The 16,599-nt window shown below is 40.5% G+C and overlaps 1 protein-coding gene across 1 annotated transcript in view; it reads right to left on the bottom strand.

Annotated features, from left to right (window-relative positions):
• Positions 1-2,086: 2,086 nt before the first annotated feature.
• ccnc (cyclin C) overlaps positions 2,087-16,599 on the bottom strand; it is a 37,312-nt gene continuing 22,799 nt past the window's right edge. Inside the window, exons 9-12 of the mRNA XM_068026002.1 lie at positions 16,263-16,330; positions 14,796-14,875; positions 7,560-7,678; positions 2,087-3,296 (exon numbers count right to left, since the gene is read on the bottom strand). Coding sequence (XP_067882103.1) covers positions 3,242-3,296; positions 7,560-7,678; positions 14,796-14,875; positions 16,263-16,330 — 322 coding nt within the window. The 3' untranslated portion in view covers positions 2,087-3,241. The remainder of the gene's footprint in view (positions 3,297-7,559; positions 7,679-14,795; positions 14,876-16,262; positions 16,331-16,599) is intronic.

Below are 16,599 nucleotides of genomic sequence, written 5' to 3' on the forward strand. Positions count from 1 at the left end.
GGGGCAAACTCTCCACTGGTTGTAATCATACCGAGCACAAAGGAAGATGGTTGTGGTTGTTGGAGGCCAAACATCTAAGCCCCAAGACAGCACTGCAGGATTTCCTCAGGGTGCTTTTCCGAGGCCCTACCATCTTCAGCTACTTCAGCAATGAACTTCCCTCCACCATAAGGTCAGAAATGAGGATGTTCACTGATGATTGCAAAATGTTCATTACTATTCGCGATTCTTCAGATACTGAAGCAGTCTGTATCCACATGCAGCAAGACTCAGACTTGGGCTGATAAATGGCAAGTAACATTCATGCCATACAAGATAGATTGTGTCAAGTATTATGAGCTGACTTGAGTAGACCTCTTTGGCAGAAGTCAGGGATAGTTGAGGTCTGCTAGAGTTGGGGTAGGCCATTTGGAGCAAGTCAAAAATAGGTACATAAATTTAATTTTTTAATATTTGGGCTGTATTCTATGGTTACTGTTGAAATCACTAAATAATAGTTGGGGTGATTTCATTGGCTGCCTTTTACTAGTTCATTGGCAGCTTTCCTATTTAGTCAAATGAGGAAGTCAGTATTCTTCAGTTAATTTTTAATCAATATATTTAATCAGGTGCAAGTACAATATTTTCCTCTGAACCTTTGCCAGTCAGTTGATCATCTTTCAAAGTTCTGAATTGGAGACCAGAGGTTCCCGTACATCACTGTTTCCAAGTCATATAGTCTGTTTAATCACCCTGCTTGGAAAAAAAGTGTAAAATGACACTACTTCCATATACTCCATCCACAATGTAAAATTGAACAGTAATGCATTTAGTTTTTAAAAATGTTTCACTTATCACTTAGACATACCCGTACTATGCACCATACCCGAACCAAAGAGGAAGAGACAAACTGCCCTGGGGTTTTTCTAAAACTAGTATTAACTCCATAATCCCATCCTCCCTGATAGAAACTCACTTAGCACTTAAACAGCCAAGATCTGGATCATTTCAAATCGGTGTAATTTCAGGCAGAAACCTGTAATGCCAAGGCATACCATTTATGATACATAAGTCTTGGTATACAGCCCTGTAGAAAATGAATACAGTACATTAAATCTACAAAGATCCATCTGTTACAATTAAGATGCTATATTTTGAACATCTTTACATTTTTGTAAACGTCACTATCTACTGAACAGAGGTATAAAAACTCCAAATTTTAAACTATTGGAGAAATAGTTTATGAATGCTTAACTGGCATTTCTATTTATAGTCTATTCCAGTGTAGATGGTTAACAGACACATGATATGTTCGGTCACCTTGATCTCAAAAAGTTAAGTCTTTGAACTTTGTAACCAGCAGCAACGAGCTATAAGGCATCCTTAGACCAGTATTTAACTTAGCACAGATAGTCCTATTTAAAGGATATGGCATTATGGTACTACAGTGAAAACCACAGGTTTCAAGTTATTCCAAGCTATCCTAGTTTTGGCAAGTATAGCCCTGGGTTAGTCCATATTTATGATATATTCTGTACTGGGTTAAAAATTCAGTTTAAGACATTTCAAGCATATCATATTAAAACATTACATCAATGTGACAGTTGGTTTGCAGGCTTAGATAAGTGAAGGCAGTCGCAAAAACAAATCCTATTTGCCACAAACCCATAAACATTCTAGATCAGACTTGTCCACTACAACAATTCATAAGGTTCACTTTACAATTCACTTTAATAGCAAAAAGACATCTGAAAATGTGCTAAGAATTTGTCAGTAGTAAACTTTGTTGCTCTTCACAAGTGTAATGTTCTCTACTGACCTTTCATGATTGTTTCAACCACTGTACTTTCATAAAATGCTGTTTTACTCCCAGTCATGTTATTAGGATGACTCAAAGTACCAAATGTAGCAATGCCCCATCCACACAAATGCATATCACTCTCTAACAGAGACCTGATTTTTAAAAACTTGCATTTATATATTGCCTTGTATGACCCAGGATGTCCTAAAGCGCTTTACAACCAATTAAGTACTTAAGTATAATCACTGTTGTAGCCTCACAATTATATAAGTAATCTGGTACAATTATAATTTCATAAAATCAGCATTAAAAATTGATGCCACTCAAATGCTGGCAAATTTAATTCAAAAAATAATTCAAAAACAAAGGTGGGGGGGGGGGGGGGGGGGGCGGTGGAGAAGGAAACATTGTATACAGGACACAGTTTAGCCAGACATGAACAGAAAATACACAATTGTGCATATTTATGCTATACCCATGACAAGACAGTCAAAAAGCAGCCACAAAACTCACTATGGCACTGGTCCATTTTGTTTATTTTTTTTTAAAGTTCAGCCAGCTACTTTCAAGTTATTGAACAAATACAGTAGCCAAAATAAGTTTAACCTTACTAAATATGACCATTTTATATAGACCCCTGCATCTAACAAAATAGAAGTAACTCCTTTTTAAAGTTCCATTTTAAAAATGGTATTTCTTCAGATTTTAATGAAGTAAAATGAGAAAATAACAGTTTTACTCCAAAGCTTTTAAAATATGAAGGATCAATGCTTAGCATTATATCTGGAAACTTGAGTGGGAGGTATAACCTTATCCTGGTTATATAGTTAGAAATATATCTATTTCAACCTATACAAATTACATTTCATATTTATGGGAAATTAATTCCACATAACAGCTCATGTACCAAATAAACAATACTTCTAGTTTTCTTTATAAGGTATAAAGAAATATACTGTCTGGAAATTATTTTCAGGAGCTTACAAATACAATTAAGCTACTGCATCATTCCCTTGCCTACCCTAATTGCTCAGCCACTTTTTCTTGGACTTTAATTCAGAATTGAACTGGGGAATTTGCATGAATCTTATAATTTGGTGTAGATTTTATTACAACACAATTCTAAAGCATAGCTCGAGTAGGACAAGAAGTACAATGCCTCCTCTGAAACACATAACACAAGTTACAAACATAAATGATCAAAAGTTAAATGAAACTCAAGTGTTTGTTTTTGCAGCAGCAACTCTAAAAGAGTAATTTTCTTGGTTTCCGACAATAGCTTTTCTTTCTTTGAATAATTGTGATAATTCATGTCCAGTTTCTCACACCACACCCAAGTGTCTTCGCTCCACCACGCTGACTGGCAGAAAGTCTTTACGAAGTGAAAGGAATTTCCTCCTCTATCAGATAGTCAAAATCCACTTTATTTCACATCTTTTGGTACATGGAACTGCCAGTTTCTTAGGACTGGTTGTAGGTAGAATTTTGACTGCCATTAGGACCCTGTTCTCCTTCACTGTTTATGACAAAAGAAGAAAATTAAAGAGAGAAAATAAAATACCCAAAAATTAGAACATTTTTGCAAGCTATTTCTCTACTGTCTTTCTCTAAGTCTCCTCAAAACATTCAATAGCCAATAATGTCAACTGACACATTTCCAGATCTCTACAACTGCCGTTTAACCAGAAGGCTTAGGCAACTTATTCAGATATTTCTTCCATTTCATGGCAAAACATCAAACCTCCAGTTGGCAGCTGAAATTAAGAACTCAATTTCTGGGGAATCAAAGGCATTGTACTGTAATAATTCAAAACAGTTCTAGGTCCTACAATTTTGCTATTCTTTATTCAGAGTCTAATCTTGCATTTAATTATATATAATTGCTCAGGGATAGGAGCTAACAACCCCACTGCCTTGTGGGCATCTCTGGAGAGATCAAGGCTAAGGGAGTAAACCCTAACAGAAAATCTGGATTGGAACCCCAAAGGTGGTCATGTGTCACCTTTAGCATGTTTCCGGCAGTTCCTGCAGCCATACCGGTGCCAAATGTCATGCTCTGCACTCCTTTGGACCCCACCAGGAAGGCAGAGAGGGGGGTTTTGATGCTTGGGCAACTCACAACCTCTATACATCTGCCCAGGCATGCGCCATGGAGGTGTCACTCCATAGTCGCCTCACAGCGAGCAAAACAACACGGAAGGCAACAGTTAAGGGTTAGAAGTCCAGCACAATTGGCGTAGAGATTGGGCGCCACAGGTTGCCTTTGTTGGTGGGAGAGGTCATCGCATCTCACTGGACAGCTACCGCCCGCCTCAAACCGGGCAGCCCCGGGTCAGTAAGATTCTGTCTCGCCACAGTTCACCTGCTTCAATGGGTGCTTGGAGCTCAGGGCTATCGCCCGACAAATGGACTGTAACACCACACCAAACAGAACGACAAAAAAAGGAAAGAAGGTACCAGCCCTTTGTTTTGCAAACTGGAAATGTGTGTCCTGGCCTGTCGGAAGACCTTACACAAATCAATGACTCTCGGAAGACTGCCATCATTAACAAAGAGCTCAGCAGACTCAATGTGGACATTGCAGCACTTCAGGAGACACGCCTCCTTGTGAGCGGATCTCTAAGAGAGCAAGACTACACCTTCTTCTGGCAGGTTAGGGATCCTGAAGAACCAAGACAGCGTGGAGTGGGCTTCGCCATCAGAAACTCTGCTCAGCATGATACAGCTACCTTCAAATGCTCAGAATGCATACTGTCCATCCGACTGCTCACTGCCTCTGGTCCAGTACACCTACTCAGCATCTATGCTCAAACACTCTGCTCCCCACCTGAAGTTAAAAACCAGTTCTACGAGGAACTTCATAATATCATTAGTAGCATTCCCAATACTGAACATTTGTTCCTGTTGGGGGACTTTAACGCCAGGGATGGGGCCGACCTTGACTCATGGCCCTCCTGCCTTGGGCGCTATGGCATTGGAAGGATGAATGAGAATGGACAGAGACTGCTGGAGTTGTGTACCTATCACAACCTCTGCATCAACAACTCGTTCTTTCATACTAAACCCGGTCACCAGGTTTCATGGAGACACCCAAGATCATGTCATTGGCACCAGCTGGACCTCATTGTCACAAGGTGAGCCTCTATAAACAAGTGTCCAAATCACACGCAGCTTCCACCGTGTGGACTGCGACACCGACCACTCCCTGGTGTGCAGCAAAGTTAGACTCAAACCAAAGAAACTACATCAGTCCAAGCAGAAGGGCCCCCACGGATCAACACTAACAGAACTTCTTATCCACGGCTGTCACATAAGTTTCTAAATTCACTTGAAAAAGCCCTTCAAAACACTCCTACAAGGGATGCAGAGAACAAGTGGGCCCTCATCAGAGACACCATCTATGACTCAGCAATGACCACCCTATGGCAAACGTGAGAAGCAGAATGCAGACTGTTCAATCACACTTTGATGAGCTGGAACCTGTCATAGCCGCTAAGCGCATTGCACTGTTGAACTACAAGAAAGCCCCCAGCGAATTAACATCCGTAGCACTTAAAGCAGCCAGAAGCGCTGCACAAAGAACAGCCAGGCGCTGTGCAAATGACTACTGTCAACACCTATGCAGTTATATTCAGCTGGCCTCCGACACGGGAAACATCAGAGGAATGTATGATGGCATTGAGAACTTTTTGGCCAACCATCAAGAAGATCGCCCCCATCAAGTCTAAATCAGGAGGCACGATCACTGACCAACGCAAGCAAATGCACCATTGGGTGGAGCACTACCTAGAACTGTACTCCAGGGAGAATGTGGTCACTGAGACCGCCCTCAATGCAGCCCAATCTCTGCCAGTCATGGATGAGCTGGACGAACAGCCAACAAAATCGGAATTCAGTGATGCCACTGATTCTCTAGCCAGTGGAAAAGCCTCTGGAAAGGATGGCATTATCCCTGAAATAATCAAGAGTGCCAAGCCTGCTATACTCTCAGCACTCCACGAACTGCTTTGCCTGTGCTGGGATGAGGGAGCAGTACCACAGGACATGCGCGATGCCAATATCATCACCCTCTATAGGAACAAGGGTGCCTGCGGTGACTGCAACAACTACCGTGGAATCTCCTTGCTCAGCATAGTGGGGAAAGTCTTCACTCGAGTCGTTTTAAACAGACTCCAGAAGCTGGCTGAGCATGTCTACCCTGAGGCACAGTGTGGCTTCCGAGCAGAGAGATCCACCATTGACATGCTGTTCTCCCTTTGCCAGCTACAGGAGAAATGCCGTGTACAACAGATGCCCCTCTACGTTGCTTTCATAGATCTCACCAAAGCCTTTGACCTCGTCAGCAGACGTGGTCTCTTCAGACTACTAGCAAAGATCGGATGTCCACCAAAGCTACTATGTATCACCTCATTCCATGACAATATGAAAGGCACAATTCAGCATTGTGGTGCCTCATCAGACCTCTTTCCTATCCTGACTGGCGGAAACAGGGCTGTGTTCTCACACCGACACTGTTTGGGATCTTCTTCTCCCTGCTGCTCTCAAATGCGTTCAAGTCGTCAGAAGAAGGAATTTTCCTCCACACAAGATCAGATGGCAGGTTGTTCAACCTTGCCCGTCTTAGAGCGAAGACCAAAGTACGGAAGGTCCTCATCAGGGAACTCCTCTTTGCTGACGATGCTGCATTAACATCCCACACAGAAGAGTGTCTGCAGAGACTCATCGACAGGATTGCGGCTGCCTGCAACGAATTTGGCCTAACCGTCAGCCTCAAGAAAACGAACATCATGGGACAGGACGTCAGAAATGCTCCATTCATCAATATTGGTGACCATGCTCTGGAAGTGGTTCAAGAGTTCACCTACCTAGGCTCAACTATCACCAGTAACCTGTCTCTCGATGCAGACATCAACAAGCGCATGGTAAAGGCGTCCGCTGCTATGTCCAGACTGGCCAAGAGAGTGTGGGAAAATGGCGCACTGACACGGAACACAAAAGTCCGAGTGTATCAAGCCTGTGTCCTCAGTACCTTGCTCTACGGCAGCGAGGCCTGGACAACATATGTCAGCCAAGAGCGACTTCTCAATTCATTCCATCTTTGCTGCCTTCGCAGAATCCTTGGCATCAGGTGGCAGGACCGTATCTCCAACACAGAAGTCCTTGAGGCGGCCAACATCCCCAACATATACACCCTACAAGCCAGCGGCGCTTGAGATGGCTTGGCCATGTGAGCCGCATGGAAGATGGCAGGATCCCCAAGGACACATTGTACAGCGAGCTAGTCATTGGTATCAGACCCACCGGCCGTCCATGTCTCCACTTTAAAGATGTCTGCAAATGTGACATGAAGTCCTGTGACATTGACCACAAGTTGTGGGAGTCAGTTGCCAGTGATCGCCAGAGCTGGCGGACAGCCATAAAGGCAGGGCTAAAGTGTGGTGAGTCAAAGAGAATTATCAGTTGGCAGGAGAAAAGACAGAAGCGCAAGGGGAGAGCCAACTGTGTAACAGCCCCGACAACCAATGTTATCTGCAGCGCCTGTGAAAGAGTCTGTCACTCTAGAATTGGCCTTTATGGCCACTCCAGGTGCTGCTTCACAAACCACTGACCACCTCCAGGCGCTTACTCATTGTCTCTCGAGACAAGGCGGCCAAAGAGAAGAGAATCTTGTATTTAAAATCCCACTTCAGACAGCCTAACCCTCATAACTAAAATGGCCTTTATTATATACGGATGGGCCAAATGGCCTCTTTTTGTGCTGAATCATTCTACGATATACCTGTTTGGAGGTGGTTTCGGTTTTGGCATCTTGTTAAGGATTGCAGCCATTTCTTTGCGGTCATCAAAATTCTTCCATAGATCATATAGCTTTAAAATGACTCGAATTATCTCAAGGATCTGCCCACACAAACAAGAGCCAGAATGTTAAAACTAATTAAAAACTAAGTAAAGTTCCTTATGTGTTATAAATATTTCTCTCCACTTATACACTAAACAATTTAGCATACTTTAATAGAAGGTAATGTTCAACAAAGATAGATTATTCAGTGTTTTTCATTGACTGGAAATCTCTCGGTGCAGGAGTAGCTGTTACATGGGAACTGACCCCAGGGAGAAAACTAGTGAAGTGCCTCTTACTGAAAGGCTTTATCTATGCAAAGATATGGAGGTAACAATTACCAACATCAGTTTTTTAAAAAAGTGATCTGGGTCAAAGGGCTAATGCAAACAAAAAATAAATAAACTGCACTTACATTATCAGTTGCTGCCAACTCCATCTCAAATTTTGCCTCTGGCTATTGCTTCTCCAAATGACATCGCCATCCTACAAGTTTCCCCAGGCCCAGTCACCAGTGCTCCAAATTATCCCTGCAACTCCACCAACCAATTCTCCTCCATAAGCACTCCCACATTCCAACCCATACTCACAAATGCTCCTTATGCCCAAGCCAACCACCAACCGCCCCTCCATAGTATTCACTAATCCCAGACCCACCAGCTTCACTTAAGTTGCTCAAACCCTAGCTTACCCACTCCCTCCCAGACCCCTGCTCTATACCTCTCCTATCTGCAACATCCTAATTATGTGTTCCTCGAGGTAAAGTGCTAGTCTTGGCTCAGTGAAAATGCTCTTGCCTCTGACACAGAAGGCTGTGGTTTCAAACCCCATTCCAAAGACTTGAGCACATAAACTGCTACCATTCTAATGCAATACTGAGGGACTGCTACATTGTCAAGAGGTGCCATTTTTCAGTTGAGGACTTCTCAGGAGGACACAAATAATCCCACAGCACTACTTCAAGAAGAATAGGGGAGCTTTCCTAGTGCACTGGCCAACATTCATCCCTTAGCATACATTGCTAAAACAAATTGGTTCATTATCTCATTGCTATATATGGGACCTTGTTGTGTAGCCTGTCAGTGTGGAAGTCGAGTGCTATGTTTCCTTACATTACAACTGTGACTACATTATAAAATAAGTACTTGATTGAATTTTTCGAGGAGGTGACTAGATGTGTAGATGAGGGTAAAGCAGTTGATGTAGCCTACATGGACTTCAGTAAGGCTTTTGATAAGGTCCCACATGGGAGATTGGTTAAGAAGGTAAGAGACCAAGGGATCCAAGACAATTTGGCAAATTGGATCCAAAATTGGCTTAGTGGCAAGAGGCAGAGGGTGACGGTCGAGGGTTGTTTTTGAGAGTGCAAGTCTGTGACCAGTGGTGTACCACAGGGATCGGTGCTGGGACCCTTGTTGTTTGTAGTTTACATTAATGATTTAGACATGAATATAGGAAGTATGATCAGTAAGTTCAATGACACAAAAATTCGTGGTGTCGTAAATAGTGAGCAGGAAAGCCTTAGATTAAAAGACGATATAGATGGGCTGGTAAGATGGGCAGAGCAGTGGCAAATGGAATTTAATCCTGAAAAGGAGAGGGGTGATGCATTTTGGGAGGACTAACAAGGCAAGGGAATATACAAGATATGGTAGGACCCTAGGAACTACAGAGGGTCAGTGGGACCTTGGTGTACTTGTCCATAGATCACTGAAGGCAGCAGCACAGGTAAATACAGCAGATAGGAAGGCATATGGGATACTTGCATTTATTAGCCGAGGCATAGAATACAAGGGCAGGGAGTTTATGATGGAGCTGTATAAAACAATAGTTAGGCCACAGCTGGAGTACTGTGTACAGTTCTGGTCACCACACTGTTGGAAGAATGTGATTGCACTGGAAATTCACCAGGATGTTGCCTGGGCTGGAGCATTTCAGCTATAAAGAGAGACTGGATAGGCTAGGGTTGCTTTCCTTAGAGCAGAGAAGACTGAGGGGGGACCTGATTGACGTATATAAAATTATGAGGGGCATAGATAGGAAGAAACATTCTCCCTTAGTGGAAGGATCAATAACCAGGGGGCATAGATTTAAGGTAAGGGGCAGGAGGGTTAGAGGTGATTTAAGGAAAAAACTTTTTTCACCCAGAGGGTGGTTGGAATCTGGAACACACTGCCTGAAGGGGTGGTAGAGGTAGGAACCCTCACAACACTTAAGTATTTAGATGTGCACTTGAAACGCCATAGCATACAAGGCTATGAGCCATGTGCTGGAAAATGAGATTAGAACAGATAGGTGCTTGATGGCCGGCATGGACACGATGGGCCGAAGGGTCTATTTCTGTGCTGTATAACTCTCTGACTGTGAAGTGTTTTGGGACATCCCGAAGGCGAAGAATGGTGTAATAGGAACGCAAGTTCTTTCTTTAAGGTATAGTGACTCCACCAGAATGGTGATTGAAATTATAAAATTGGAGACAGCTCCAAAGAACCTTTCTGTAGTGTTTAGATATTGAACTTCCTTACCAATATCAAAGCTGCACAGTACAGTCAGACACAATTTGATCTCCGAGGTACAACTTCAGAAGAGAAACCCCCAACACAGTAACAGTAATAGGCAATTCTGCTCTTTAAGCCTGTTCCATTAGATCATGGTTGATCTATGGCTTAACTCCATCTACCTGCTTTGGTTCCTTAACCCTTAATACCCTTGTCTAAGAAAAATTAATCAATTTCAGTTTTGAAATTTCCAAATTGACCTAGCCTCAACAACATTTTGAAGAAGAGTGCTTCCTGTCATCACCCCTGAGCAACCTTGCTATAATTATGCCCCATTGTTCTGGACTCTCCCATCAGAGGAAATAGTTTCTATCTTCCCTATCATCTTAAAAACCTCAATCAGATCATCCCTTAATTTTCTATAATCAAGGGAATACATGCCTAGTCTATGCAACTATCCTCATAAACTCAGCCTTTTAGCCATGGTAGCATTCTGGTGAATCTGGGCTGCACCCCCTCCACTCAGGCCAATACATCCTTGCTGCGGCCCAGTGCTCAGATTTGAATAAAGTACTCCAGATGGGGTCAAACCAGAGCTCTCTGCAACTTCCATCCCTTTGTATTTCAGCCCTTAAGATAAAAGCAAACATTCCATTTGCCTTTTTAAACTCATTTTACTTTTAGCTTTTTGTTCACTAGCTTTTAATGATTTCTGTACTTGAACCCCTAAATCGCTGCCCATTCTGAGTTCCTAGCTTCTCACCATTTAGAAAATACTCTGCTCTGTCTTAGGTCCAAAGTGGATTACCTCAATTTCCCCACATTGAATTCCAGCTGCCAGTTTTGACAATCACTTAATTTAACAAAGTCCTTTTGCAACTTTCTGTTCCCACCTATGCTATTTACTGTTACCTAACTTAGGGCCATCAGCATTCTTAGATATACGGCTCTCTATACCTTCATCCAAGTCATTTATAAATATGGTGAAAAGCTGTGGCTCCAGTATTGATCCTTGGGGGAAATCACTAGTCACAGCCGGCCAATTTGAGTATATACCATTATCTCCACTCTCTCTCCTATCTCCAAAACAATTCCTTATGCAAGCCTCCAATTCCATGCACTCTCGTTTTTGTTACAGTCTCTTAGGTGGAACCTTGTTGAATGCCTTCTGGAAGTCCATATAAAATCACATCCATAGGCACTCCATTATCTACCAAGTTAGTTATTTGTTCAAAGAAATTCAACTAGGTTTGTTACACACAACTTAACTTTACAAATCCATCTCGGCTCTCTTTGATCAGCTGAGTCACTCTGTTCCCAATAACGCACCACCACCTTCTCAAGGGCAATTAGGATTGGGCAATAAATACTGGCCTATCCAGCGATGCCCACATCCCGCAAAAGAATAAGTTAACAAACAACAGATTCTAGTAACTTCCCCATAACTGGTATCGGACTAATAGGCCTATAAATCCCTAGTTATTTTGTTGACAGTTCTTAAATAGTGGAGTGAATGAGCAATTTTCTAATCCAAGAGACAATTCCTGAATTGAGTGTGTTTGGAAGATTATGACTGATGCATTAACAATTTCCTCACCTACTTCATTTAATACCGGAGATGGAAACCATCTAGAGATTTATCTATCTTTAACAACAGTAGTTTTTCTACTGGTATGTTTTTAAACTTATAATGAATCTAATTATTTCTCCCTGGATTTATTTTTAGTTTTCCTTATATCTCTGATATTTTGCTTTCATCCTCTACTGTGAAGACTGACACAAAGTAGCTATTTGGTCAGTCTGCCATGTCCTGATTTCCAATTACAATATCACCTGTATCTGTTTAAGGGGCCCACATTACTTTTAGTCACCCTCTCTTGTAATATATTCATAAAAATTTTTAGTGGTGTTTTTTTCTCATATTCCCTATTACCACTTTCTTTGTATCCCTTTGGTATTATTTACATCTCTCCCAGCCCTTTGTTCTTTGCCTTTGTATAAGCCCTTTCTTTTACTTTTACACTATCTCACTTCCCTTGTTGACCAAGGCTGTTCAATTACTCAAGTAGAGCTTTTGCCCTTTAGGATTCTGTAACAGGTCTTGTATTCTACCAAATACCTTTTTTGAATATTTCCTATTGTTTATTCATAATTTTATCAGTTAATAGTTCTGGCCAGTCTATTGTGGTCAAATTCTGTCTCACCCCTCCAAAGTTAGCCTAACCTAAATTTAAAACCTTGGTTTGTGACTTGACTTTTTCCCTCTCAAACCTAATAATCGAACTCTATCATATTATGGTCACTGTTAGCTCAAGCATCTTAACCAGTAAAGGGGTGGGAGGGGAAGACACACAGAAAGAAAAAATAAAAATTGCCTAAAGAAAGACTTAAAAAAAGGACAAGAATGAAGTCTAAGCTAATATTAAAAAAAAAAATCAGGTTCAGAAGGAAATACAGGAAATAATAAAATAACTGATCAAAATACAACAGAAATGATTAAAAGAAGGAAAGGGTTAAAATGTGTTAAAAACATCAGGACGTAAAGGCTGTTCCCTTACCATTTTATTGCCTATTTCGGACTCATAATTCATGATTAAATTTAAGATGGGCTGTTCTCTTTTTGGTTCAAGAACATATTGTTCCAGAAAACTGTCCCAAGTATAATCAAGAAATTCACTGCCTTTAGAACACTAACTGTTCTGGTTCTCCCATTGTGTGTGAAAATTAAAGACTGTTTTTGCAACAAGTTTCTCTAATCTCCAAGTTTATTTATCTTGCCACTTTATAGACCTCCAAATAAGAGAAAAAAAACAACTTTCACCAAAGTGATGCATTCTTTATATTCCTCAATTCTACACAGCATTTCTACTGCCTGCTCATCCTTACTGGTATCCCCTCTTTCGACTACTGTAATATCAATCCCTCATCAGTATTGCTACTCCCCCTCCTCTTCTGATTTCTCTGTCCTTTTTGATTTTATAACCTTGAAAATTTATCTCCCACTCACTATTTCATAGCCTTTCAGCTGAATTTGCACTTCTAGTTCACTTGTTTTATTTATTATGCTATTTGCATTAGTGTACAGAACTTTGAATTTGGTAATAGTCCCTGGTCTGCCTTTACGTCCTGATGTTTTTAAACACATTTTAACATCACTTTCCTTCTTTTAATCATTTCTGTTGTATTTTGATCAGTTATTTTATTATTTCCTATAATTCTTTCTGAACCTGATTTTAAAAAAAATATTAGATTAGACTTCGTTCTTGTCCTTTTTTTTTTAAATGTCTTTAGCCAATTTTTATTTTTTGTTTCTGTGCGTCTTCCCCTCTCATCCCTTTACTGGTTTAAAATGCTTGAGAGTCCTATTTATCCTTTCAGCAAAGACCTTAATCCCAGTCCAATTCAGGTGTAACCCGTCCCAGCAGTAGTTCCTTCCTGTTCCAATACTGGTGCCATTATCCCATGGAATGAGGTCCCTCTCTCCCACACGTTTATTTTCATAATCTGTTTGTCACTATGCCAATTTGTAAATGGCTTGGGGAATATTTCCCTCGAGGTCCTGCCTTTTAATTTAACTCCCATCTCTTGGTACTTCCTCAGCAGGACCTCATCACTTTTCCTCACATGGACCATGACAACTGGTTCTGCCCCACTCCCCCCCCGTTCCAAATTTCTTTCCAACCGCTCCAAGATATCTTTACCTTTGCAATAGCTAGGCAATACACTCTTCTATCATGGCTGTAGAGGATGCTATCTATCCCCCTCAATATTGAATACCCGACATCTACTAATCTACTATGTTTCTATTTTGTTCCTCCCACCTTTGAACAGCCTGCTCCTCCACATTGCCTAGGTCAGCATTGTGGCGCTCATCTGCACCGTCTCTTTCCTTATTCTCAGAGGTATCAAGTACATTGATCCCGTTGGCTAGGATCAGGTGTTCGCAAGACCTCTTCCTCTATCTCCCCTCAGCTTACTGACAGTCAACGCTCCCCTTCCTGTGCTTTCCTCGGAGGTGTGACTATACTCTGGAGTAAACTATGCAGAAATTCCTCCCCCTCCACTATGCTAAGTCTCACAAACCCACATTCCAACTTAACAACTCCAAACTGGTGTGATTCAAGGCAGAGACATATCCTACAGATGTGGTAGTTCGAGGCAGTCTTGCTGTCCACAAACTCCCACATATTACGAGTAGGCGCTTCATCTCTCACTAGTAACCCTTGATACTTTGAACAATGCAATGGGAAATTGATTACTAATTTAAAAAGATGAAAATGCAACAATTGCAATAACTGTGCAGAATATTGAAGATTAAAGAGGAAACTGCAATGGAGAAATTTGAGAAGTTTACAATAAATATCTGAACCCATAAATGAGATCACTCCTTTGAAATTTTCCTGTGCATCTTCGATAATGTATACTGGAGTTGGAGAGAGTACTTTTATTCTACTTTCCTATTGACAATAAGTGGATATCCACAATACTCTTGTGCAAGTGATCGAAGGACTAAACAATCGGTGCAATAACATAAGCTTACCTAGTAGTTATCAATACTACTTTGTAATATCTGGTTGTGTTTCATATTTTTAAACAATTCCTTCCAAAACTGCTTTGAAAATTGGAAAATTAGAAGACAATGTACGCAATCAATTTGACTGCTACACAATTGCATCACCTTCTCCATATCCACTGAGAGTTCAGCAAACCACTGCCGTGCATCTTTTTGCTGGACCACACAAGCCACGTGCAAACAAGCTGTAAAAGGAAATCAAACCAAGTTTCATTTTACTATTTGTTTACTCTTTACAAAACATTATTTTATGGGTTTTCCTTCCTATAAAAATGTATATATAAAACTGTGTGCTTGCAGCATTCTCAACATGAAACCAAACATTGAACCTAGTTGATAATTACATGTCTAAATTCCAACTGCTGTTTACGTATTCACATACTAACTTAAAAGGTTAAACCAGTATGCAAATGTGATTAGGCCACTGATTAATCATTTTGTGCAAGAGTGAGCAAGGAAAGAAAAGAGAATATTTGTGTTACCATGTGGGTCTCAGAAACAGGGCATGCATCTACCACTTTGTAAAAGAAAGCAGAAAATAGTCTACTAAATACAATGATCCTGATACATTGGAATATAGTTGAGTAAAATATTAAAACACAGATAAGTATTACCAATTTTTTAAAATCTAAGGAACTAGTAAGTACCCAAGTTAATAATGTTTTAGGATTCAGACAAGTTGGGGGACCAGCCATTTATTATACTTTGTAATATCTTGTTAATTAGAGAGCCTACATATTTGACCAGGGAATCCAGTAGTGAAATTGATCCCAAGATCATTTGAGGTTTGAAGGCCCCATCCATGTAGGCACCTCCAATACCTGATTTGAGCTTGTGGGGATTTCTATGATGGTAACATAGTGGTGTCACAACACATTGTAGTTTAGCTGATCTTTAGACTTCAAACTTAGTTCAACCTTCATACCCAGGAGGGACAACAGAAAGGAATAATTTTTTGTAAGTTTTTTTCTTCTGTGTCCCCCATAAACTTTGCGTTTTGGAACTTGAACTGCACTTTGGGTTTGAAAACAAACTACAAGCATGACGCATGACTGCACCGGATTATAAAATGTAGCAACGAACTTTCAGACTACATACTTCCCTTCAATTAAATATTCATTTAATCTCATGACCAAAAAGCTATTAATGGCTAACGCACATCAACAAAACAGTATTTTATCTCTTCCTTCTTTCCTTACACTTCTATGTAAAAAGAAATATAAATGTGTTCATCTGTTTATTACAAGCAAGTCTGAAATGCTCACTGACTTGAATATAATTTAGACTTTCAAAATCAATCGTCCTTATTTTAACACAAATATGGAGAATTTCTATTCAAAATTAACTTTCAAATATCTGAACAATTGTACTGCAAGTCAGTTATAAAATACTCAAACAATTACTTATCATGAAATGCTCGTGGTTTTATTAGTATTAAATTTGCAGGCAAGTATAAATTTATTAACCCCCGTTGAAAACATCAATTCAGAAATCCTTGAAAGAATAACAAATGTATATTTAATAATGATGACACCCAACAAACTTTGTCAAGTCCAATGACTATATACTCACCCAAGGCTATCATGAATGGAGGATACATGAGGCATAGGTCTGTCCTGTAGGTGTCATTCACTATCCTCCTGTGCAGATTAAGTCACGTAGTTTTAAAAGCTATTTTCATGAACGTAGCTACAAATATTTATAACTGATTTGACTTGTAAGCTAAGCAATGCTATTTCTAATAAGTCTTATTGCCAGAACCCAGAAGCTCATTGGCAGCAGCATATCTAAACCAAACCTAAAAAGTCAATTTCTGGTATTTGTGTTCCTGCAAGTAAATAGCAGGTATTAAAAAAAAAATCATGTTTCATTTATCTTTGGCTCAGTTGCTAGTAGTCTCACCTCCAGG

The sequence above is a fragment of the Heterodontus francisci genome, chromosome 3 (assembly GCF_036365525.1).
Source record: "Heterodontus francisci isolate sHetFra1 chromosome 3, sHetFra1.hap1, whole genome shotgun sequence".
Lineage (NCBI taxonomy): Eukaryota > Metazoa > Chordata > Chondrichthyes > Heterodontiformes > Heterodontidae > Heterodontus > Heterodontus francisci.